General features: G+C 45.0%; 1 protein-coding gene across 9 annotated transcripts in view; it reads right to left on the minus strand.

Annotated features, from left to right (window-relative positions):
- LOC106607176 (histone deacetylase 5) overlaps positions 1 to 25787 on the minus strand; it is a 79701-nt gene that overhangs the window by 6535 nt on the left and 47379 nt on the right. For 4 of the 9 annotated variants that reach the window (XR_001329164.2, XM_014203848.2, XM_014203850.2 and 1 more), the window contains 13 exons: positions 15439 to 15734; positions 15126 to 15282; positions 14777 to 14885; positions 14307 to 14440; positions 13130 to 13261; positions 12012 to 12124; positions 9240 to 9359; positions 5343 to 5580; positions 5012 to 5217; positions 4550 to 4852; positions 1850 to 2003; positions 779 to 912; positions 430 to 550 (listed from right to left, as the gene is read on the minus strand). Coding sequence is in view for 8 of the 9 variants with exons in the window: in XM_014203842.2 (XP_014059317.1) it covers positions 430 to 550; positions 779 to 912; positions 1850 to 2003; positions 4550 to 4852; positions 5012 to 5217; positions 5343 to 5580; positions 9240 to 9359; positions 12012 to 12124; positions 13130 to 13261; positions 14307 to 14440; positions 14777 to 14885; positions 15126 to 15282; positions 15439 to 15734 (2217 nt within the window). In the remaining variant the exon portion in view is untranslated. The remainder of the gene's footprint in view (positions 1 to 429; positions 551 to 778; positions 913 to 1849; positions 2004 to 4549; positions 4853 to 5011; positions 5218 to 5342; positions 5581 to 9239; positions 9360 to 12011; positions 12125 to 13129; positions 13262 to 14306; positions 14441 to 14776; positions 14886 to 15125; positions 15283 to 15438; positions 15735 to 25787) is intronic. The other 5 variants (XM_014203846.2, XM_014203843.2, XM_014203845.2 and 2 more) reach the window with 5 other exon arrangements.

The following is a 25787-nucleotide window of genomic DNA, read 5'->3' on the forward strand; positions in this document are numbered from 1 at the left end:
TGAACTCACTTTGAAGTGTGTGTGTGTGTAGTCAACGGCTCAGTCGCTGCAGTGCTGTTTTGCAGCTGATCCAGTCACACACCCCCCCCTCCTCCTCTTCTATGAGACCCAGCCTAGCTATGAGTCCCAGCCTAGCTATGAGTCACCCAGGCGGGGGTGGACGGGCGTCTGGGGCCCTTTCCCCTCGACCAGCAGGTCTAAAAATACCCCCCTGCGCCTGTCAGGGGAGCTAAGCCTTCGAACAATCCACCTGAATGCGTGTGAGTGTGTGGGTGGATGGAGGGGAGAGGGGCAGTCACTACTTTCAAGGATGCTTGTGGCAAATATTGTTTCCACCATTCGAGCAAAATGACTAGGGAAACACACACACACACACACACACACAAATATATCTGAGGAGTAAAAACATGAAGAGATGAGGTTAGGCACCTAAGAGCTTCTTGCTGTCTAGTTTCTGTCTGTTGAGGGGACTGGTGCCGTACAGCAGGGTGTGGTATTCTGAATGCACAGTCTGGATCTCGTCCAACGTGGCCTTCCTCCCCCGAATCCTCTGTACACGGTAAAGGAAAACACAATACATCAATTTCATTCAGGGTTATGTTGTATTGCTAATTGGGAAGTGACTTTTAAAATGAGCTTGAACTAATAATGGATAAAGCTCATTTTCATCTCCACATATAGCTGCCACTCTTGTTTAAGTTACTGAGAAGAAATTCTCTTTGGAAATATGGAACGGAGCTGGTCGCCATTCTAGCTGTAGTGTGCAGAGAGCCCTCACCTCACAGCGGCCCAGCAGCCCAGTCTCCTGCAGCCGGGACCACACACTCTGGATGCGGCCGGCGTGCTCTGGGTGGATGTGCGTGTTCCCACACATACACTGGTGCTTCAGCATAAAGGTGTCGTACACCAACCCTGAGAAGGAGATGATAGGAGAGGCAGAGAGAGAGAGGGAGAGAGAGCGAGAGAGCGAGAGAGCAAGAGAATGGAAAGAAAGGAATGGCGTGAGTGAGACGGAGAGAGAGAAAGATAAGGGAAAGAAAAAGATGGAAAGAAGGAGAAAATGTAGCTTTTCAAGGCAGGGTAGGAAGAAGACCAACTTCTCTCAGAACAAATGGTGACCACACCGTTCATAACCCCATTACCCAGCAGGTCAGAGCATGCACGCAACCATGTCTATTTAAAGCTTATTTCCTGCAATTCTACACATTTTGCTATTGGTTGCAAAGACAATTTCAGTTTTAAAGCAATTTTTTGGGCAATTCTATACATTTTGCCATGTCTAATGAGTATTCGTGATATTTAAGTGACTAAAAAAGTACAATAATATCTATGGGCTAAAAATACGAAATAAAAAAACGTTAGCCGACATGGGCTACTGTATCTGGACATTTCTGACAAGTTAGAAATAGCTCTAAGGTATACAATGACTGACATGACAAGAGGAAAACTGATGATGCACTACCCAATTTAGAAATTGCGCCTTGTGCATTCTACTATTACAAATTTCAAGAGTAAGTTGAAAGCCGGACTGAGTACCTGTCGACCCCTCGCCACGCCCCACAGTTTGGGAACCACTGACTTAGTCAACACATCCTATTCTGCAGGGCCAATTGACCATGGACTGGCTAGGGGAGTGTTTGTTTTCTGTAAGTGTCTTTTCTAAGGCCAATGGCTTTCGTTAGAGTTTAATGGGGATTCATTGCTAAAGCTCTACCATCTACCACTATGACAAAAAAAAAACAGAGATTCAGATCGATAACTAAGTTGAGGCAGTTTCTTTCATATTGTTCAATGGATCCTGATCATCTCACTTTGAATGTCATCTGTTCCAAAAACCAAAGAAGCGTACCTGTAGTGAAGAGGTGCTTGATGGGGACCTCACCCATGGGAGCCCCCTTGATGCTGGCAGTGGCAGGGGAGGACTGGGCCCTTCCCAGAGGTCTGTGGGGCATGCCCGAAATGGACAGGGACGCCTGGAACACATTGAGCTGTTGCAGGTGATGCTGGTTGGAAAATCGGGGACAAAATAACAGACATTTTGAATACCAACTAAAGCTTTGAATAATGTCTTTCATCATGAGACACTGCCTGGACTTCAGTGTGAGGGAATGGACTTAGTAAATAAAATCAGCTCTGTGGCTTTCAGTGTTTACATCAGATAGAAATACTGCAACCTTGAGAGAGAAGTGACATTTCACAATAGCTGCAACCTGAATCTGCCACCTCAGGCCAATGGAACGAGGGGAAAATGGGAGGGAGGTGGAGCTAAATTAAGCCTGTTATAGACTAAATATGGGCCCTGGGTAGAAACCCAAAGGCAAACACGTATCCCCATACGAGCCTCAAAAGGCAGGGCAGGACAAGGACCGAGCCTTCCCAACAGCCAAAAGACTACTCTGACAATTCCCGAGCTGTAAACAGTGGCTGAGCTAACGGGGCTCTGCTTTCTGTCAATGGGAGAAGCACTACACATCCAGACAGGAGCTGTGTGAGCTCTAGGAAAAAACTAATGCGACAGACGCTCCTAACAGAAATCAAATGACAAGGTTTACGGTTCTTATGCATCTTTTTTTTAACTGCGGACGGTTTGTTTCAAGACCTTGAGGATGGGAGCCGAGTTTACGCTCGCGGACGCACACACACAGGTCCAGGAGGCCCACACCTTGCTAACACCTTTTTAAACGAGAGATCCTAAGGCAATGCGGGCTCTCTTATGCGTCTCTCTCACTGTCTTTTCTCTTACCATTGCACAGGGCGGCTCAGATCCATTTGTATTCAAGGCACCACAGCAGACAAGTAGAGCAGAGTCAGAGGGAAAAAAAAAAAGTTCCGCGGGGAGGCGGTGTGTGTGCGGGGAGGCGGTGTGTGTGCGGGGAGGCGGTGTGTGTGCGGGGAGGGGGGGGGGGGCCCTTCCGTGTCCCTGACTCGAATGCCAAAATAGGTTTTTAAGGATGTCGTCGCTACAGAATGACTGCATACACCCCTGCTCCCTCCCTCCCTATGCCCCCCATACCCTAAAAACTCCTCTATCCCCCTAGCCCGTCACAACAGAAATAGTACTGCAGCAGCCTAGCTCCCTGGTGGGTGGTGAATTGGTGTAAAGTGCAGGGGGAAAAAAAGGGCTGGTATGGTGAAGAGAGGGGGGGGAGAGAAGGGTGAGGGTGGGAGGGAGAGGGGAATGATTCACCAAGGAGAGATGAGTCACAGATGAGTCCATTCACTGAAATGAGAAAAAAGCAGCAAGGGCAGGGGAGGGAGGGTGTGTGAGCGCACGTTGAGGGGGAGAAGACGCAGACTGAATTCTGATGCTTTTCTCTCCTCTGATATTTTTTCTCAATGGTGTGTGGGAGTAGGAGAGAGGTTTATTTTATAATCTCCCTCGCTGCATTGGATCTTCCTCCCTCCAACGCACAAACAGCATTTCTTAGAGGAACGTGACCACAAAACATGTCCATTCTTTCCCCCTCTTTTCAACCTTACGTATTAATTGCTGTCAATGACCATAATTTAGAGCCAAATATGATAACCAACAGCAACATAGCCAACTGTGGCCGTTTACTGTATATTATAATGTTTAGGTCCTCAAAAGAGTATGAGGCGCTGATGAGTATCCAAATGCATGTCATCAACTACTGAGTAGAGTAGCTCGGCCAATGACAGCTAAACCCAAATTCAATCCATCTTGGTTACCTGTAGTAATTAACACATATATTTTTTAAAATAGGCCACTTGCCCTTTTGCAACTTTTGTTTAACAACTTTTAACTGGAGCCGCTTATCCTCTTGGTAATTTGTGAAAGAACTGCAGGCGATTCATTCTCGAGAGCTTGTTCCTTTATTTCCTGCTAAGTGCAATGGATGACTCACAGGTGGGTGGGAATTAAGGCTCTCGTTCTTCTGTAGGGAGCTATGATGATGCCTCGCACAGCGCAGCCACTCTGCCCTCCGAGAGGGGATACCCTTTTCTAAATCACCAGGCCCCCGCAAAATTCAACCCACCACTCGAACTGGGTGTGAACGCCAATCTATGTAGCCACATCGCTAATGATGACGTTGCTCCCTTTTCAACTGCATAGCCTTTGCTACTGATCTTTTGGTAGGTCATTTCTGCAATCTACACCCCTCCCTGGAGCGATTGGTCATTCTAGACAGTTTCAAGTTATAAATGGCCCATTATAAGAGGTACAATGACGAATTAAGTCACTAGGCTAGTAATCACAGACAGACGTCACTGGAACAGATTTGGAAAGTTCAGCAACGAATGGGGTCTGAATATTTTTACTACACTGTTAGGAGCAAGTAACAAGCATTTCGCTGCACCCGCTATAACACCAATAAACTTTGATTTGATTTCAGCAGAATTAAGGGTACAGGGTAAGACAATAAAACTCATGGTTTATAAATAAACAATTTGCACCTCTTATTGGCTCTCTGATTTTCTTACAGAAAGTCATCTTAATTAGTGTTAAACTTGCAAGGCAATACATTTAGTTTCTCTATCAAAGTAAAATTAAATACAAAATGTAAAAAAATAAATAATCTGCATTTACTTGGCCGTAAGGTACGCCCTCCTCATCACACTCCCTCAGCTCGATTGCCTCGTCTTCATCATCCTCTTCCTCCAGGTCGCTCTCTGTGCTCTCGCCCTTCAGGGGGGTCAGCAGGCGTTCTGAAGGGGGCGACGTCTCCCCTGACTCTTCCTTCTGGAGCCTCTGCTCCTGAGGACGCCCCTCCCCCAGACGCTCAGACCCCGCCCACTCCTCCTGCATCTCCTGTGTCTCTGTGAGCTCCTCCTCCGTCTCCTCGGGGTGGGTGGGCGGTTGGCGAGGAAGCTCCACCCCTTTTGACAGAATCTGGTGTGGTTGACAGATAGCAGTGTCTAACTCTTCCTGCCACATGTACAGTATACTACACCCCCCAGTCCAGTCCAGGCAAATAGCATACAATACTTTTTTACCGGCAAACACAATCATAACCTCTAATACTGTAGTGTTTCTTGTGGTGCCCCCTACCTTGTTGAGCTGGTACTGCTTCTGCTTCTCCAGGAATTGCTGGTGCTGCTGCTGCATGACGAGCTGCTGCAGGGCCTGGGGGCTCTGGGGGAGGGGTGCAGACTGTGTGCGGCTCAGGGGCCGGTGGCGTGGTAGCTTGTTCACCGTGCGCATACTGTTGGACACCCGCTCCCCCGTCACCAACGGCGACTGACCGTACATGGGGACTGGAGGGAGGAAGAGTCAGAGAGATGTGTTTCAGACGAGGCAGTATGTATTTATCTATATTTACCTGCAAGTAGGACGCTCTGCTGGCAGGGATAAGAGTATAAATATATGTTGGTAGATGGACCTGAGAGGAGGGCACTCTGCTGGCGGGCCTGCTCCAGCAGGAGGACGTGTTGCAGTAGGGAGGAGTGACTGCTGTGGCTGTTGGGGGCCTGGGTGGAGTCTAAGTCGTGTTGCATCCCAGGTGGCAGGCATGATGCCGGCAGGGACGAGGTGCTGACAAACTTGCCCGTCAGAGCCCCGCCCTGACGCATGGTCTGGATGGCCTGCCTCTCCGCCTCCTGCAACAGCTTCTGATTGGCCTGAGGATGGAAGGGGGGTTAACTAAGTCAGAATGTCTACATCAGAGGACAACTCTGGTTCAGGGGAGTGTGTGCTGATTTCTATTTGACCTCAACTCAGTGGGATGGAACAGGTTCAGGCAGTTTTTTTACGAGTACTTGAAAAAAACATTTAAGAAGCTATTTTTAGAACACAAGGCTGGGAAAAAATGTGCACATTTATCTTTATACCAACAGTGACGGGTTCTGACTTCTAAACTTGAAATATTGTTAATCATCAAGTATCCCATGGAAAGGAGAAGGGCCACAGTCTGGTTGTTACAGCAGAAGTTAATGGTCATCTGTAGGAGGAATGTATATGGTGTAGTCAATTAAGGTTGGATATGAGCTAGGGGCTTGGAATGTACTGAGTTAAGGAAAGGCAATCACGTGGTTGTGGTCACTGGTAAGGGTGGAGAGCTGTGGATTAGTGAGGAATGGGGGCAGAGGTCAGGGAGAAGGAACAGTTTATTACCCACATCACTTAACTTCCTGCCTAGCAATAAATATGTCATGTTTAGAGGGAAGGAGGAGACCTCACCTAAATTGGGGGGGTGTGGTGTGTCTGTTCAGCTGTCTGACTCGTTGGGTGAATAAACTTGGTTTGAGCTCATCATAGTTGTCCGTGAGTTTATTTACTCTGTTTAATTAGAACCTAACAGCAGCTATGGCTAATTTATTATAACCATTACAGATAACAAATCCTAATTGCCTCACACATACAAACATACAGTTGAAGTCATTAAAACTTGTTTTTCAACCACTCCACACATTTCTTGAGAACAAACTATAGTTTCGGCAAGTTGGTTAGGACATCTACTTTGTGCATGACAAGTAATTTTTCTAGCAATTGTTTACAGAGATTATTTCACTATCACAATTCCAGTGGGTCAGAAGTTTACATCCACTAAGTTGACTGTGCCTTTAAACAGCTTGGAAAATTACAGAAAATAATGCCATGGCTTTAGAAGCTTCTGATAGGCTATTTGACATCATTTGAGTAAATTGGAGGTGTACCTGTGGATGTATTTCAAGACCTACCTTCAAACTCAGTGCCTCTTTGCTTGACATCATGGGAAAATCAAAAGAAAATCAGCCAAGACCTCATAAAAAAAAATTCTAGACCTCCACAAGTCTGATTCATCCTTGGGAGCAATTTCCAAACGCCTGAAGGTACCACGTTCATCTGTACAAACAATAGTACGCAAGTGTAAACACCATGGGACCACGCAGCCGTCATACCGCTCAGGAAGGAGACGCGCTCTGTCTCCTAGAGATGAACGTACTTTGGTACGAAAAGTGCAAATCAATCCCAGAACAACAGCAAAGGACCTTGTGAAGATGCTGGAGGAAACGGTACAAAAGTATTTATATCCACAGTAAAACGAGTCCTATATCGACATAACCTGAAAGGCCGCTCAGCAAGAAAGAAGCCACTGCTCCAAAACCGCCATAAAAAAGCCAGACTACGGTTTGCAACTGCACATGGGGACAAAGATCGTACTTTTTGGAGAAATGTCCTCTGGTCTGATGAAACAAAAATAGAACCGTTTGGCCATAATGATCATCGTTACGTTTGGAGGAAAGGGGGGGGGGGCTTGCATGCCGAAGAACACCATCCCAACCGTGAAGCACGGGGGTGGCAGCATCATGTTGTGGGGGTTGCTTTCCTGCAGGAGGGACTGGTGCACTTCACAAAATAGATGGCATCATGAGGAAGGAAAATTGTGGATATATTGAAGCAATATCTCAAGACATCAGTCAGGAAGTTAAAGCTTGGTCCCAAATGGACAATGACCTCAAGCATACTTCCAACGTTGTGGCAAAATGGCTTAAGGACAACAAAGTCAAGGTATTGGAGTGGCCATCACAAAGCCCTGACCTCAATCCTATAGAAAATTTGTGGGCAGAATTGAAAAAGCGTGTGCGAGCAAGGAGGCCTACAAACCTGACTCAGTTACACCAGCTCTGTCAGGAGGAATGGGCCAAAATACACCCAACTTATTGTGGGAAGCTTGTGGAAGGCTACCCGAAACATTTGACCCAAGTTAAACAATTTAAAGGCAATGCTACCAAATACTAATTTTGGGCATGTAAACTTCTGACCCACTGGGAATGTGATGAAAGAAATAAAAGCCGAATTAAATCATTCTCTACTATTATTCTGACATTTCACATTCTTAAAATAAAGTGGTGATCCTAACTGACCTAAAACAGGGAATTTTTACTAGGATTAAATGTCAGGAATTGTGAAACTGAGTTTAAATGTATTTGGCTAAGGTGTATGTAAACTTCCCACTTCAACTGTGTGTGTATTTTTCTTTTCTTCAGACAATAAAAAAAAAAGGTGCTTTTTAAAGTTGATTTATTGAAACCGTAATATCAAATGGTTATATTATATCGTGGAACACAATCTTCAAAAAGGCAGCAACCTCAGCAGTGGCGCTTGCTTGTAGAAGCCTGTGTCTGTGCAATGGCAAAGCATTGTTTTGTTAATTTAGCAGGCAAAATGCTCTTATTTCCCAAACCCTTATCACAAATCAAGAGACCTATTTTATTGTAAAAAAAAAACCACACATGTAAAATAACTAAACAAGAATATTTTTCCAAATAAAAAAAGTGATACGCATCTCACGTCTGGAACAGTTATTCTCACAGAGTGATAATTTGAAATGGGGCTCAATTTGGTGAGGTGAAATATTTTCAGGGTTACAAACCAAAATCTGACTTCTTTTCGATATACAGACATTCAATTTTGTTAAATCAGCCTGTTCTTTGGAATTTTCCAAACGGATTAACAATTCCACATTGAACACTGCATGGGGATGAATTACAGCCATGACATCTGTTTGGTGAGTAGGCCTAATGGTTCTGATAAATGTTTAGGGGGACTATTGCCTAGGCTTAATGATTCTGATAAATGTTTAGGGGGGCTATAGCCTAGGCTTAATGATTCTGAAATGTTTAGGGGGGCTATAGCCTGGGCTTAATGATTCTGATAAATGTTTAGGGGGGCTATAGCCTAGGCCTAATGATTCTGATAACTGTTTAGGGGGGCTATAGCCTAGGCTTAATGATTCTGATAAATGTTTAGGGGGGCTATAGCCTAGGCTAACCAATTCTAAATGGCACTAGTAGTTCACAAAGTAGCATAAGTGGAAAATAGACAGGACACAATCTTTCCAAAACTGCAGTGCTCGTTGTTGGAACATATTTCCCTACTTCAGCCAAGCAGTCCATTAAGAATGTGATAAAACTGTCGTCATTTGGCAAGGAATGAAGCTTGTGTATCCCATCAGTTAGATAGGTTTTTAATAGGCATTTGTTTCTGTAGGCCTAATGGGAGCTTGTGTGTGCACTCAGCACATGTGTAGAGGGAGCGGTCGAAACACAATTGAGCGAGTGAGACACGGAAGGGAAAGGGAATTTATGGAGAAGAACGATGTGATGCTTGGCTTGGTTTTCTTTTTGTTGTGCCTCGCAAATGCACATATACAAATTGAACTCTAGAGTCAAAGCAAATTAATGTTGTCTTCAAGACAACATTTTGATCTCTGGTTAAAGATGGAGTTTTTACATCCGTTCGAGTACTCATGCCTTTCCCGAGTTTGTGGTGTTCAGAATTTCAGTCTAGTACTCACGGTGAGGTGCGAGTTGGCTGGCAGGCCCAGGGAGATGTTGGGCAGCGAGGGGGATGTGTAGAGGCTCAGCGGACTGACTGTCCCATCGGCGTTAAGGGTCTGGTGGAGGGACCGCAGCTGCTGCACAGAAAAGAGGGAGGAAAAAGTGATTGAGTGAGAGAGAGCGTGTGAGAGGGAAAGGGCGAGAGAGCGAACAGAAGAGGAGCAAGGGAGACAACCAGCGGTGGTGTTTTCCAGAGAGGGAGAGAGACAGAGTGAAGTCTTCCAGCTCACTAAAACATCCCATCAGTGCATGTATATTTAATCTACCCTAGCAACAACTAGAGAGAGGAAGAAAGGAATCCATCTTGTGTTCTATCTGACCCTCTGCAGTATAAACAGATAGGACAGGAGCTCTAACCATAGTGTGACTCATTCTTTCAGCTCGCACAACATATTTCTCTCCAGAGGCCGCCGAGGCTTCCAGTTCCCTTTGAACAAACGGCTGTTATTTAATGTTTGTGCAGGTGTGCTAGCTAGTACCATTTCAGGAGCTTTTGTAACTTGCCATTTAGACTTCACCTGGCTAACACTGTACAGAAACCCCACATACTGTAGGCTGTGTCCGAAATCTGTCTTGCCTACTACTTACTAAAAATACATCCTGTTTACTAATAGTACTACATACAATTTAGAATGTACGCTTTAGTAAAAACGAATGCCATAAGCAACGAATATCAACATACTAATCATCCATTATGAGAAGGCATCATCTAATGTGCAATCGCGCATGTTCCCTGCCAGTTCATCTTTGTAGGCCATATTCTGATTATCAGCTGTTGTCAAACACACGTGAACGCAAAAAGACGATACTCTTCCTCAATAGTGTGCAGCGATTTCTACTCGACGAAAAGCCGAAATTAGTATTACATCCTAGAATTTAAAGCATAATACATTTTTGAAATTTCACATACCCAAAAAGCATAGCGTTTAGAACGCAATATGGGTATTTGGACACAGCCATATTTCTCCCTGCCTTGACTTTTTCTCAACAAGGGCCCTTGTCTTTTTCAGCTCCCCCCAGCGAGTGTCAGCCTTCTTCACAGGTTCTCACTGATAATGACGTTATTAGGGGAAGACTGACTCAACAGAATCACGATTGGAAACAGGGAAAATAAGGGAAAAAAGTCACCATGCATCCCAAACAAGGTGTTGATCCATGGCAAACTGCCCTATTTGTTGTTAAAACAATGTCACGCTCTCCTTTTTGTGTGCGTCTGACCATTTATCGGTCCGGATCTTCTGGGGCGGCGATGACGCAATAACGTTCTTGATGGGGGTGGCTATTTTGGAAAGTTGCACACAGCAGGCTAACAAGGCACTTATGTCATCAGCGGTCGACTGTTTCTCCGCTTCGAGAGAATGGCAGTAATCAAGTATTTTCAGGGAGGGAGGGGAGGGAAAATAAATGGTCTCGGAGATTGACTAATGCTTTTTATTTTTGTTGCCCTACTTTTGGAGAGAAGAGAGAGGAAGTATTTTGGGGTGTTATAAAATGGCAGGGGGAAGATGGCTGTAAATTGAGTGTTGAGAGAGCTGTCTAAATGAGAGGACAAATGCTCATTTGAATTCAAATCATCAATCCTGTTCTACCAAATACAAAAACACATTTATCCATTAATTAAAACACAGGTCTTCTAAAACAGATATTTAAAGAGGTAGATATGGGCGTAAGACAGAGTACCTGAGGGCTATAGTGTTCCAGCTACAGCTATTCTGGAAGTAGCCTGACTACCAGGAAAAACTCAAGTCCCAGGGACAAGAACTGGTAGTTCTGATCAGTGAACTGACAGTATGTTCTGCAATGAAATAGCTAAGGCAGCTAGGCCTATATTTATCTTGTCTTACAAAATGAACAATGGATCAGGTTTTATTATCAAAATGGAGGATAGCAGTCATTCAGAACGCTATGGCTAGCTCTCTCCCTCCTACATCCCCTCGTCATCGCTCTCGCTTTCTCTCCCAAGGTTAAGATGTTCCTGGGGCCACTTGATGCTCAGTGTGCATCAGACCAACCCCCCCCCCAGTCTACCAAAGCTTATTTTCAGGCCTTATTCACTGCAGTCAGCCGCTATCCTCTCGCCATAGTTTACAATACAGCCAAGCATAAAGAATAAGCTACTATTAGCCCTAAAGAACACAGTCGACCTAGTCATGTAACACTCCTCATAAGTCCCCATTGCATTTGATCTAGAACAGCAGGGTTGATAAAAACTAAACCAAGTCACCAGGTAGCCTAGTGGTTAGAGAGTTCAGCCAGTAACCGAAAGATTGAATCCCCGAGCTGACAAGGTTTTTATCTGTCGTTCTGCACCTGAGCAAGGCAGTTAACCCAGTGTTCCCCGGGCACTGACAACGTGGATGTCGATTATGGCAGCCCCCCGCACCTCTCTGATTCAGAGGGGTTGGATTAAATGCAGAAGACACATTTCAGTTGAACTGACTAGGTATCCCCCTTTCCCAATCAGAATGGGTTCCATTTGCGTCTGTCTATCAACACTTCTTATACAAATGTGATGAGACATTTTATTAAGCATGCTATCTGTTGGTCCCTGGTACCACAACCTTTTGTCCAAGCAGTAGGTCATGGATTTTGCATGGTGTGTTATAAAAATGCATCAACACAAACAGCAACACACATTTCAGGGGTTATAAAGTTCCATAGAAGGTAGAATTACATTTTTCAGAGGTGAGGCCCCCCTAGCATCCTCCCACAGCCCTCCCCTCTCTTACCTCTGCATGGATGTTGGGGACAGAGCCGCTGGAGCCGTTCTCTGCGATGGCGCTGTTGGAGCTGTTGGGCGAGCTGGGCCCGGAGCCAGGGGCACTGCTGCACATGGAGGACACTGCAATGACAATGGAACAGGCCACTCAGAGACAGAACCAACCCAGCATCCCAAGCAGACAGACACCACCGCCAAAACCCTTGTGTGGTACGGCCTTTCTCCAATCTTGCATCAAACTGTACAAATGTGTGAAGAGAAATGTCTAGGTTTTATCAGGCTGTTTTCTATGAGTATACAGAAAGGTAGAAACAGAATAGACCATCATTGGTGACCTATACATGGAATCAGAGAACTAGGAAAAAGGACTTCCAGACGTTTTTGACTCTTTCAAGAGGCCAACCTTCTAAGTCCCAATCCGAACGTTCCCAAAACCCCGGTTCCCTTTTTCCCTGCTCCACTGCCAGCTAACCCCCCCTAACCCATCCTTTTGTCCTATTCAAGCCTTACGTATTAATCCACACCCTACCCTATAGTCCCTGCTATTTTTTTTGCCTTCAAATAAGTCCCTATATTTAGTCCCAGAAAAGCTTCTGCTTTCATTAGCAGATCAAACGGGCGAGTTAAATCAAAAGCCTCTATAAGCATAGCTTCTGTTGTGGTCTCGAAAACAACCAGCATTTATACGATCTCCCATGTTTACATACTATTTTCCCGTGACATGGAAATGAGCTAATAGGGCAAACCCTTAAACCTAGCATATGGTAGCTAGCTCCAGTACTAGGTCTGGAAAGGCACTGTGGCATGTGTATATAGCCAACCTGGCTAAGTGGGTTATGTAACTAGGTCCTTCTGGGAAATGAGCTTGAGGTGTAGTGCCGCGCCCCCTCCAGATGTCTACTTTTACCATCAGGCCAGAGTTGAAATGACCGTCTTATGTTAAGTAGGGTGTGATTTTAGATGGTTTATGGTTCACCCAACCGGATGCTTCTCACTGGGGTCGGTTTACAACTATGAAATGGCACAGGGTGTGGAATTCCAGTTGGAGTGTACAATGTATTTGTATGCGAGTATGTAAATGCATAATGGATGAGAGTGTAAATGCATGGTGTGTGTGTGCGCTCTCACCAGAGATCTCGATGGCTCTCTTTTTGAAGGTGCTTATCACTGTCCCGTCCTTCCTCCTGAGCAGAGGACTGCTCCGCCTCTCAGCTACCTTCTGTTTTAACCGCGAACGCACCTTCAGATTGGGCTCAGAGGCTGTCGGAGAGAGCGCACGAGAGAGAGGTGAGTTTAAATGAAAAAGACATACAACAGAAACCGTAACCGAGCAACAGCTCAATGCAGAGTCTATCCAAAAGTACTATGGACGGCTCCAAATGGGGCTATTTATACATCTTATTGACTGGGGACACTAAGACTGAAATAGACATCCATTTGCAACTAACCCCTCCTTCACACAACTGCTTTTTCAGCCCATTGTTGATGCAATGAACGACAGACCAAATGAGACTAATGGAAGTAAATAAAAAGAGGGATTGGACCCCAGGAAGAATACCTGCTGCTTTGGCAAAAGCTAATGGGGATCCAAATAAACCAATAAGGAGGGATGGGAAAAAATAGGAATAGGGGCAATTAAGCAAAAGCCCCAGGTTTAATTTAATTAGCCTCCAATAGCGGTGCTTTCCACTGGACGCCTTGACGTCATACACTCACACTCCACCAGCCAAAACCTTCAGCCCTGATAACATCATGGGCTTTAGTATGGCTTTCATTTGATTAGAAATCAAAATGTTTGAGGACGATCAGAGAGACTGAAGTAAGGAGAATGCACACACTCAGAGTTATACCTTTCAGTCATAATTCCCAGTAAGCACGAGCTAACAAGTCTATGGAAACAATACCAAACAACACGCAATACAATTACATCTAGATCCATGGGATCCTTCAGGATATAGACACAGCAAGCATATATTTAAGCATGTGTCAGGGGTCAGCTTCTCAGACCCAGATTAAGCTTACTGCTGGACTAAAACACGTTAATTGGAAAGTCTCCGATCTCCATTTAGTGAACCACCCCACTCCATCGGCTTGTCTGTGGGTGGGCTTAAATATTTACGTGAGTGAGTGTGTAGCTATTGCCCACCAGTCTTCACCAACACTGCTGTGATGACTCATTCTGACTCATACCAGCAAAGGAGAAACACTAAAATGTACACACATACACACCTACTGTCAGACATGGGTAGGTGCCTCAAAGTAATGCAGACCTGCAACCACACACACGCACAGTGAATCCACTCACCAGTCTTCCGGAGAGGGAAATCGTCCCTGCCCTCGTAGGACCCCAGTAGCGGGGGTAGTTTGTAGGAGGGCGGCGTTCCCGGAGTGTTACTCTGAGGAGGGGAGTTGGGGCCCAGAGAGGTGTGGTGGGCCCCCCTGATGAAGCCATAACAACAGGTAAGATACCAGAATCAGTTGATACTACTTGTGATGTAGACAAGACATTTTCTGACTTGATTAAAACCTCCTTAACCATTTGGCATGACACCCACTGAGGAAGGTAAACAAGTCATACCACTCTCTGGAGTTCCAAGTCTTTTTTAACAGTCCACTCCACGTCAATGCATCAGTTTAGGAGCTCTAAGAGTCCTAGGTAAGCTATAGTCCTTCCTCCATATTCATTAACCATTAACTTCCATGGCTCTTGACCAGTCTGCCAGCTAACATTAGCCAGCCTCAGAACTCAAATTAGATGTCGATGGTTTGGCTCACCAGCATTTCTGGGGGAAGGAATGGTTTAGTCCGCCAGGTGGGCCAGGCTCTTTTTTGCTCAGGAGGAACTCCTGGAGCTTCAGCTTCACCTCTGTACTGGCAATGGCACCTTCCGGAACAAACCATCACAACACAAAGCTATTATAACTCTAACAAAGACCAACAGCAAGGGAGTATGAGGATCTAAACTAGAGCAATAACAGCAGCACTGTATCACTAAGTAAAAGTGTCTGATAAGACATAGCTACCGTATATATCAGTGTTTACTTCCTGAAAGCTTCTCTTCATACATACACCAGATATATACTGCTCAGTGTGTGAGTGTGTGTTCTCTATGTGTACTACTCACTCTCTTTGCCCTTCTCTTTGTTGCGTAGCATGAGGAGCTGCTGCTCCAGCCTCTGTTTCTCCAGCTCCTCATGCCTCTGCTGCTCCAGCTTCCTCTTCTGCTCCAACTCCTGCTGCCGTTTGGCCGCCAGGATCTCCTGCTGCTGCTGCAGGGACGCCAGGGGGAACGAAACCCAGAGAGAGGGGATGTCAAATGAAGCTCAAACTGACTGCCTGAAACTAACTGATCGGTCCAGTGGCGTGTGGCTAAAGACGTTTCTAACCCCACCTCTTGCCCCCCACCCACCAGCCTTCCCAAAGCGTATCCCCATTACCTTCAGGTGCTCCTGCAGCTGAACCTCATGCTGGCGTGTCAGCACCTCATGCTGCTTCTGGAACTCAGCGAAGAGAAGTTGTTTCTGAAGCTCCTGCTGCTGCTTGAGGAGGAGCAGTTCATGCTGCAGTTGCTGCTCCCTCATGGCTGGGTCCACCCCTCCACCTCCTCCGCCCAGGGGTCCCAGCCTGGGATCTGTCCTCAGGTCCACGGGACCGCCGCCACCGCCAACACCCTGCTCACTGCCGCCCACAGGGCTCTGCATCCCCGAGGGGAGAGTTGTCTTCACCTCCACAGCTAGATGGAGGAAGGGGTGGAGAGCGGAGAGAGTGGGAAGGAGACAGGAAATGAAGAGAGTAAAGGAGGGCAAACAGAGAGAAGAGAGGGAGACAGAAGGTAAAGGAGGGGAGCAGACAAAGAGAACAAGAAAAGTTTGTTAAATGGTGATCAAATAAAGGCGAAGTACATCAGTTGTTTCCCCCCCCAATCAGAAACAAAAAACCTTCAGATACTGCGGAAATGGTGAGGTTGAAGTTCAAGGGCTGAGAAGTAATTCCCTTTGATAGTCAATCTAAGTTAAATGTCATTTCAAACATAATACATATATGTCTTTTAGCCATGAGGCTTGGCACAGATCTACTGTATCTGAGTGAAGTCAACAAGGGCACACCGAGTAGGTTATAGAGATTCATTGCAGTGACAACCAGTTTCTGTCCCATCTAATAGAGTGACCCTGGCAACTGACCCGGTCCATCTTTCAGTGTATTACTGCTTTCAGAAATCAGACCATGAGTTCAATAATGTTTGGCATGCTAGCTCTCTCTGGAGCAGTTGCATAACTCCACCATGATGACAGAGTTCAGTGGAGTTGGACACACTACTGTCGTACAGTACACACATCAGGAGGAATAAAGTTTGGGGCCTGCTGGCAAAAGTATGAAGGGTGCATGTTGTATTTAGAACACTTAGGAGAGTGTTTAAGTGTACTATTTTTAAAAGTATGATTCCACAGAAGTGTGTGAGTGCTTATGTGGTCCCTGAATAATTAATCACAGTATGTACATTTATACAGTACATACTTCAATGACTGAAGGAGCGTCTTGGAGTATTTCCGTCCGACTGTTAAAGTGTTACGCACAGAGTCACATCACTTCATCAGCTGATGAAGAAGAATAACACCATTCATGGTTTACTAGCTATTCATTTTGTATGGCGCATGTTATCGCCATGGATTACAGGGAATCCATCCGTCTATCACGGTAGGAAACTCTATACTAGTGTGTCGGTGTATGTACTTTGCTCAATAGGAGATAGTATTGAACGGTAGGGATGGGAGCGGACCTTGCTAAAAATAGCCAGGGCGACTATCGATACAAAGAGGGCACACCGTTACATAACCTGGGAGGACCACATTAGGCAGGGCCGGGATGAAGGCAGACCCAAGGCCGGGACGAGGGCAGAAGCCAGGGTAGAGCCAAGACGGGGACGAGGGCAGAGCCAAGACGGGGACGAGGGCAGAGCCAAGACGAGGACGAGGGCAGAGCCAAGACCAGGGCAGAGCCAAGACGAGGACGAGGGCAGAGCCAAGACCAGGACCAGGGCAGAGCCAAGACCAGGACCAGGGCAGAGCCAAGACCAGGACAGAGCCAAGACCAGGACGAGGGCAGAGCCAAGACCAGGACGAGGACAGAGCCAAGACCAGGACAGAGCCAGGACGAGGGCAGAGCCAGGACGAGGGCAGAGCCAAGACCAGGACGAGGGCAGAGCCAGGACGAGGGCAGAGCCAGGACGAGGGCAGAGCCAGGACGAGGGCAGAGCCAGGACGAGGGCAGAGCCAGGACGAGGGCAGAGCCAGGACGAGGGGCAGAGCCAGGACGAGGGCAGAGCCAGGACGAGGGCAGAGCCAGGACGAGGGCAGAGCCAGGACGAGGGCAGAGCCAGGACGAGGGCAGAGCCAGGACGAGGGCAGAGCCAGGACGAGGGCAGAGCCAGGACGAGGGCAGAGCCAGGACGAGGGCAGAGCCAGGACGAGGGCAGAGCCAGGGCACTCTACGACACTCCGGGAACTTTGTCTCTGATACATTAAGCACAGAGCTGGCAACGATGCACAGCATCCCAAAGTCGCAAAGCCACTGGCAAGCGCTGCTGCCAAACAGACAAGCAAGCACAGCCACCTGGCAAGGACCACGCTACTGTTTTAGACCTTTCCTTAAGTCGACAGAGAAATCAGGGATTGGAAGTGTGCGCCCCAAGTTGGCTTCCAATGCACCTGACAGTTTCAATCATCAATTTGTTTCACCTTTCATTAACCCTCATTTCAATGGCCACAAGGCTTGACATTGGTGCAGGGTCAGAACTGAGTAGGACAAGACGCTGTAAGGTTTAACATCTCAAACAACTGCAGAAAAAAAACAATGGAAGAGATTAGTGGGCAAGCAGAGAAGCACTCAGTCTGCAATGGTCAAGGGTAAAGAGGTTGACTGCCGCCCGTGCATTGGTGGATGTAGAGTATTGGATCCCAGCTGTAGGCTAGGACCTAATGAGAAGGCACCGATTCCGTGTCACAGATGGTTAAAATCACTCAGTGAGCAGATAATGAGAGAGAAGCGGTAGGCTAACTCCTGTGGAAAATAAATACATGGGAGACTGAGGGAGCAGCTAGCACTAGCTGAAAAGCACAAACACTGCTGAATGCAACGGTATCTATGAGTGGACCTTCAAGCCTGGAGAACTAAACCAGTTCTTTTTCATCAAAGTTGCATGTTGTTAAAGATATTTATTTTTAAAAAGTAATAAAAAGTAATCTAGGGTCAGATAAGGCTGGGAATTGCCAGGGACCTTACGATATCACGACACTTAGGTGCCGATATGTATTGTGATTCTCACACACACACACACACACACACACACACGCGCATATAGCAATTTCGACACTGATTTTATTGTGATTCGAGGTTCCAAACACATAGCTCACTCATGGTTTAAATTAATCTTAGATTAGACCTAATCTAGAGTTTGAAACTAGGTTTATATAATTAAGCAGATGTTTTGCACCATTTATTTTTTTAAAGACTAGATTAGTAAAACACTAAACTATGGGTGCATTTATAAATTCAATCTGTAGTGCCAGAGCACGCTCCGGGCAATCATAAATTCAGAGTGTTTCGCTCTGGCCGAGGAGTAGGGTTGATCCGAGCGTTCTGACCACACAACGGCACTCAAGCTAACTGGCTAGCTTGCTTGCTACTTCGACACAAATGAGAGAACACCTCACTGACCATTTTACTCACCCTAGCAGAGCTGGTTAGGCTGTTTTCATGTTATCCAGAGCATTGGTGACTGTGCTGCTGGCAACAATTTAATTATGCTTTTTGCCCATGTTTACTGACACCGGCTATATTCAACGAGTGTTGAGAGTGTCAATTCATCAGTTATTCTGCGCTCTGGCACACTCAGATGAGAGTGCTCTGCTACCGCAGGGCAGATCTCTAGGCCCTCTACTCTTTAATATTTTTACCAATTACTTGCCACTGGCATTAAACAAAGCATGTGTCCATGTATACTGATTAAGATGCAACCATACACGCATCAGCAAACACAGCTAATGAAGTCACTGAAACCCTTAAAGAGTTGCAGTGTGTTTTGGAATGGGTAGCCAGTAATAAACTGGTCCTGGACATTAAAACTAAGAGCAATGTATTTGGTACAAATCATTCCTTATGTGCTGGACCTCAGCTGAATCTGGTAATGAATGGTGTGGCTGTTGAACAAGTTGAGGAGACTAAATTACTTGGCGTTACCTTAGATTGTAAGCTGTCATGGTCAAAACATATAGATTCAATGGTTGCAAAGATGGGGAGAGGTCTAGCTGTAATAAAGAGATGCTCTGCTTTTTTGACGCCACACTCCAAAAAGCAAGTTCTGCAGGCTCTAGTTTTGTCTAATCTTGATTATTGTCCAGTCGTGTGGTCCAGTGCTGCAAGGAAAGACCTAGTTAAGCTGCAGCTGGCCCAGAACAGAGCGGCACGTTTTGCTCCTAATTGTAATCAGGGGGCTGATATAAATACTATGCATGCCAGTCTCTCTTGGCCAAGAGTTGAGGAGAGACTGACTGCATCACTTCTTTTCATAAGAAACAATGTTTTGAAAATCCCAAATTGTTTGCACAGCCAACTTACACACAGCTCTGACACACACTTATCCCACCAGACATGCCACCAGGGGTCTTTTCATAATCCCCAAATCCAGAACAAATTCAAGAAAACGTACAGTATTATATAGAGCCCTTATTGCATGGAATGTCCTTATTCCTTAACTTCCTTATCTCACATTGCTCAAATAAACAGCAAACCTGTTTTTTTTAAAAACAGAAAGCAATGCCTCTCCCCTATTTGACATAGATAGTTTGTGTGTATGCATTGATATGTAGGCTACGTGTGCCTTTTTAAAAATGTATGTAGTTCTGTCCTTGTCTAATGATGTTCTGTATGATGTCATTCTGTTTCATGTTTTGTGTGGACCCCAGGAAGACTAGCTGCTGCTTTTGCAACAGCTAATGGAGATCCTAATAAAATACCAGATAGCCAGAGTGAATTTACAAACGTACCCTATGTCTAGTGAAACGTGTCATAATGGATTTACCATAGCAATATGTTCAAATTCTATTTCTACAGAAACAAACCAGCACTGGTCATTGTTAGTTTGTTAGCTAGCAAGCAAAGTGAGTTCACACGTCGGGCTGATGATTAACTACATATTTTACATTTACATTTGACACTTTAGTCATTTAGCTGACGTTCTTATCCAGAGCGACTTAGAAGCAATTTGTGTTAAGTGCCTTGCTCAAGGGCACAGACAGATTTTTCATCTAGTCGACTCGGCTACTGGCCCAATGCTCATAACCGCTAGGCTACCTGCCACAGTCAAAGAGCGAGCCTGCTAGTTGAGTTATACAAACATGATTAAAAAAATGTATCACACTGAAAATAAAGCACATACTGACATTTGATTAACTTAACCTCATCCTGTGGTAGTTGTGATTTAATCCTTAAACTAAGTTTAACATTTATTTTAAAACAATGGCACAACAATATTACATTAGATCTTGTTTTAAAGTCCAAATTAAAACTTAGTTTAGAAGAAGGATTAAATGTAACGATGATTAGTTTAAAACTAGGTTGAAAAACTTGGTGCAACAAGATAAGAGTTAATCCAAAATTTCAGCCAATTTTTTCTGTATCAATGCAAGTAAGCCTGCCCTGGAACTGAACCCTTCCCCATTGTCCTTCATTCCTCCTCTTCTCACTTTTCCCCCTCTATCACCACCTCCACTTCCTTTCCTCTTGCTCTCCCTCCCAGGTTAGCTAGCTATGCCAGACTGGATGAAAAATGAGTAGGTATAACTGTGCTTCAGAGGGAGCCCTTTGTCAAAATACAAAAACGAATGATTTCGGGTGCGAAACAAAATACTTAAATCTGTGTTTTTGTTCTGCAAGCAATTAAGACTCCCAAGTCAGCAACTACCCATTCAGATTGCAAAAATGCTAATACAGGGAAAATGGATATCGATCACGGTAAAGTGGCATAACAGTTGTTAATCACAATAGCAGCTTGCCTCTAGTTCTTTAGGCCACAGACGCTTAGGGGTTGGAGGACTTTGGGATTAGGCCTCCGAGGTAGACCAGAGAATAAAGAAATGTTACATTTACATTTTAGTCATTTAGCAGACGCTCTTATCCAGAGCGACTTACAGTAGTGAATGCATACATTTCATTTTCATTTCATACATTTTTTTTCCCCTTCCCCCCCGTAGGAATCGAACCCACAACCTGGCGTTGCAAACACCATGCTCTACCAACTGAGCTACAGGGAAGGCTGTACTTGCAACTTAATATTTGGAAAGTGTTCCTAATGTTTGGTATACTCAGTGTGCATTCACATTGTATGTCACAGCATTAGGAAGGATTTTCACCTTAGAGCTTGCAGAGTTAACCAACAGGGTAATGATCCAATAGCTCTGTTGGAGGTCTGGCGGAAGCTTTCGGCTTACTCCAAATAAGATTACTATCCTTTATCAGTCGGCTTCTAAATTTAACCTTCCAGACAATTGTGTGTGTGTGTGTGTGTGTGTGTGTCAGCCATTTGACATCATTGCGTCCCTTTCTTAAGTCGCCAGGAAAACTTTGGTTGTTGGATGCCAGCCAACCAAATGAGCTTAACGTCGATCACCCAAAAACACCTCAGTCAGAGAGAATATAGGGGAGAAGGCATTGAATGAATGAGCCAAAGGGAGAGTGCCTATTGCGATGTACCAGGTATTCCAAATTATAGTCACGAGGCCTTCCATTCGAGATACAATTTACAAAAATCTGAAATCTGTATGTCAATAATGACTTGTAAAAGCCATCAATGGTGCTCAATTACACCAACATTGGTGTGACATGATTGGTTGTTGTCAGAGTGGTGCAATGTGCACAGAGGTATTGGGCTCCTTTGCTGTGTTCAAACCCTCAATGAATTTGTAGGCACACAAAATACTTTAAAGACACTGTCTGGCTATGCATTCAAAGGAATCATTTGGTGTTGCCTGCTCCACTCTGTTTCGAGACAGTGAGCAGAGGGAGTCTGAGGAAAGATAATTTGGGCCGATCATCAAAAAGTATCAAAACGAGGGAACAGCCGCCAGGAGAACTCACAGGGGAGTAGCATCTGAGGCGGAAGGAACTACCAGCAGTCCCATAGCAAATCAGCTATGTGCCAAACAGGTGTGGCTTTAACTCTGCAGCAAAGAAATACAGCAACACTTTCTATGAGGTGCTGCATGGTTAACTATAGATGAATAAAACATTTCTTCCTAGCCCAATTGATTATCGAGGTGATAACATGCTTGAGGCGTTAATTTCTCATCCAAGAACTCCACCACCTTGTCCTAGACAGACGGTTGCTAAACTTCTGGGTTCAACTTTGGTTCAGAAGTCTACTTCAAAAGAAACAAACCAGACAAAACAAAAAAGCAAAAAAAAATAAATAAATAAAAAGGAGGGAAGAAAAAGATAAGAGGAACCAACAGACTATTTTTGGTCAGAAATGGGACGTTAAAATGTCACAGTTTGAAGACAGCCAAGAAAAATAAAAATAATATGGATCTTTTTTTAAATGAGGCAAAAAAAGTTGCTTGTAAATTCTTGGCCCTGTTTTTGCGTTGACAGGAAAAGAGGGTGGGAGGGAGGAGGCGAGGGCAGAGAGGAGAGGAGGAACAGCCCAGTCATCTGGGTGAAGCTGTTGGTGGCCCTGTGATTAGTGAGGACTTGGGCCAGCCAGGAGGTGGCTGAGAGGCTGAGTGACATGGAGACAAAGCCAAAGGCATTTCCAGGTCCCCAAGAACTAGATTTGTGGCCATATCCAATTAAAACAGCCGTGACAAGACACACTGAAATGGATGCAATTTGACTGTCTGCAGACGTCACCAATGAAAATGCATACACACACACACACACACTAAGAACATGATCTGTGATTAAGCAATCCATTTATAAATAATACGACAAAAACTAATATTTCGCATATTAGTTTTTTTACCTTTATTTAACTAGGCAAGTCAGTTCAGAAGAAATTCTTATTTTGAATGACGGCCTAGGAACAGTGGGTTAACTGCCTTGTTCAGGGGCAGAACAACAGATTTTTACCTTGTCAGCTCGAGGATTCGACCTTTCGGTTACAAGTCCGACGCTCAAACCACTAAGCTACCCACTATCCTGCAACAGTATCCACCAGGAATTGTTTAAGTTATGCTTGTGCTCACCTTATTCTCAATTTATTTATTTTTTTAATCACAATTTTCCTCTAAGAATTCTATGATATAACCAGAGATGTATTGTAATTTCTAAGTTTGTTGTAACTAAGCTCTATTCTTTGCCATGCGAGTCCTTAAAACAGTAATTTTTTAAAAATCAAGGAGAATGCTCTTGGAGAAACAGCTACCTCAGAATTGAAAGTGTACAAAAAAATAAATAAAAATGTTCGCAACCTGACAAGGTGAAAATAAAGGCAAGGGGGGGGGGGTACCTCGTTAAAAATAAACAAAGGTATTGCATTGTGTGGGGTTTCAAGGCAGAAACAGAGGAAGAGGTGGGAGGGAGATTTCTGGATAAGGAAGCCTACTAGGCCTAATCAATCAAAGGGTAGATACCCTGGGGGAGGGCCAGGAAACACAGCACTCAAATTTACTCAGATTATATTTTACTCCATGGATTACTGTAATCGCCTGTAAATGAGTCTAAAAATAGCACTCCCCCCATGATGATGGCTGTCTGCACACACACACACACACACACACACACACACACAGAGGGAGATGGAGAAAGAGTGTATGCAGGATTCAGGGTTAGCTCAATGTTTTAACTTGGCTACAGCCCTGTATGATAAAATCAAAACATACTGTATTCACTCAGTGTCCCCGCCTTTGCCAACAGGCAACACGAGTAGACCTAATATTGAAACTATGCTCAACACTCTTACAACTGATGAGAGGCCATGCAGTGCAATTGACTGAATAAAAATGGTCTATTTAAATGCTTTATTTTGTGTGCCATCATTGGGGAAAGGAAGAACAGTAAATGGCTGTGCTGGTTTGCCACAGCCTTTATGTACGACAACCAAAGTTCTCCAAATTAAGACAGAAAGATCCATCTCCCAAGGGAGTATTCTGGCTTACACACCATTGCGAGCTTTGTGTCGCCTAATTATGCCAACCACTCCCGCTCTTCCATTTTAAACCTCCACCCAAAGCCGGTAGTTATACGAGACGCTGTCACACAAAGGCATGGATTATGCCTCCTTTGCCCCTTCTTCCTCCAATAACATGGAGGATGTGAGTCTTCTGGAGAAAGGGCCAGAGGAAATCTTTTTCTAATCAAATGATCACATTAATTAGGCCCTAGCCAGACAAGGATGGAGGAGAGGAGAGCTACAAGCCAGGAGAGCATAGTAGGAGTCCAATAAGGGTGGAACGAGTTTGACATCCAGGGTGCCCCCATCCCGATTGACAGGCTGGTCGTTGATTGGATGGACCAAAGAAAAGTATCAATGAGATCATTTTGTTGCCGTCATGAATTATGCAAGCCATTATATTCAGCCAATAGACGAGCACGCTGCTGCTAAGTGGATGCACGAGTATTTTAGACTCCAGGGGATCTAGTGGGAACCCCTGCTGTGGTTGACATTGGCAATTTTATTTAACTAGGCAAGTCAGTTAAGACCCAATTCTTATTTACAATGACGACCTACCCCGGCCAAACCCTAACAATGCTGGGCCAATTGTGCACCGCCCAATCACGGCCGATTGTGATACAGCCTGGAATCGAACCAGGGTCTGTAGTGACGCCTCTAGCACTGGGAAGCAGTGCCTTAGACCGCTGTGCCACTCGGGAGCCCCAATAAACATGTCAGTAAGTAAGAAGTGTCTTTTGGTCTTCTTGTAAACTCTTCAATTAGTTTCAAGTTGAGGCTTGTCATGAAATAAGTACGTACATTTTCAATTGATACTGTACATTTACTTCTCCGAGGAACCCCTTTGTTTACTCTCTCAGCCATCAAAATGGCTGCACCATAGTATAGCCTAGATCTGCTTCTATCTACAGCTGGAGCCAACGGCACTCTCCCTACACCTGCAATCCGTTCCTTCTTCTCCTCCATTTTCAGAGCGCCCCCGACCCTCATCTCTCGCTCTTCCCTTTCCCTTCCAGCAGAGATTAGACACAAGCAGCGACAGAACAAAGTCTGCCTGCGAAAAATTTCGGTTATAAATAACCCTGGATTAATAATGCACTTGGGGGGGGGAGAAGGGGTAGCACACTGCGCTTTTAAAAGCGCACGCTTCTATTTTGGGTTTTTCCATATTTTTGATTGCTGCTCGCTGTAGCTTCCAGCTCATCCCTGCCATCTTCGTCTTGGATGCGGATGTTGCAGAGGCAGCTACAAAGGGAATATGGCGTTCCCTTTCAGAGTACAGGCTTTGATCTAGCTATATCTGTGGAAAACACAAAGAGCGACTGCCCCTAAAAATCAACTAATCCCTTTGAAAACAGAGTAAGAAACATGTATTATAGTGTGAAAATTGACTACAAAGTGTAAATAGGATCATTTTGGTCATAAAAAAAAATCAGTCGTCTAAAATGGAGTTTGGAACCTCTGTGTCACAACGAGTAAATGAAGGTTGGGTTTGGATTACAATTGTCAACAGATCATGCCCACTTTTGCCAAGCGCCACATGCAAAACGCCCACCACCCTCTTCCCTTCATTGAATGTGGCTCCATTGTTTCATCACCCCCAACACGTTCAAAGGATCACGT

The sequence above is a fragment of the Salmo salar genome, chromosome ssa06 (assembly GCF_905237065.1).
Source record: "Salmo salar chromosome ssa06, Ssal_v3.1, whole genome shotgun sequence".
Lineage (NCBI taxonomy): Eukaryota > Metazoa > Chordata > Actinopteri > Salmoniformes > Salmonidae > Salmo > Salmo salar.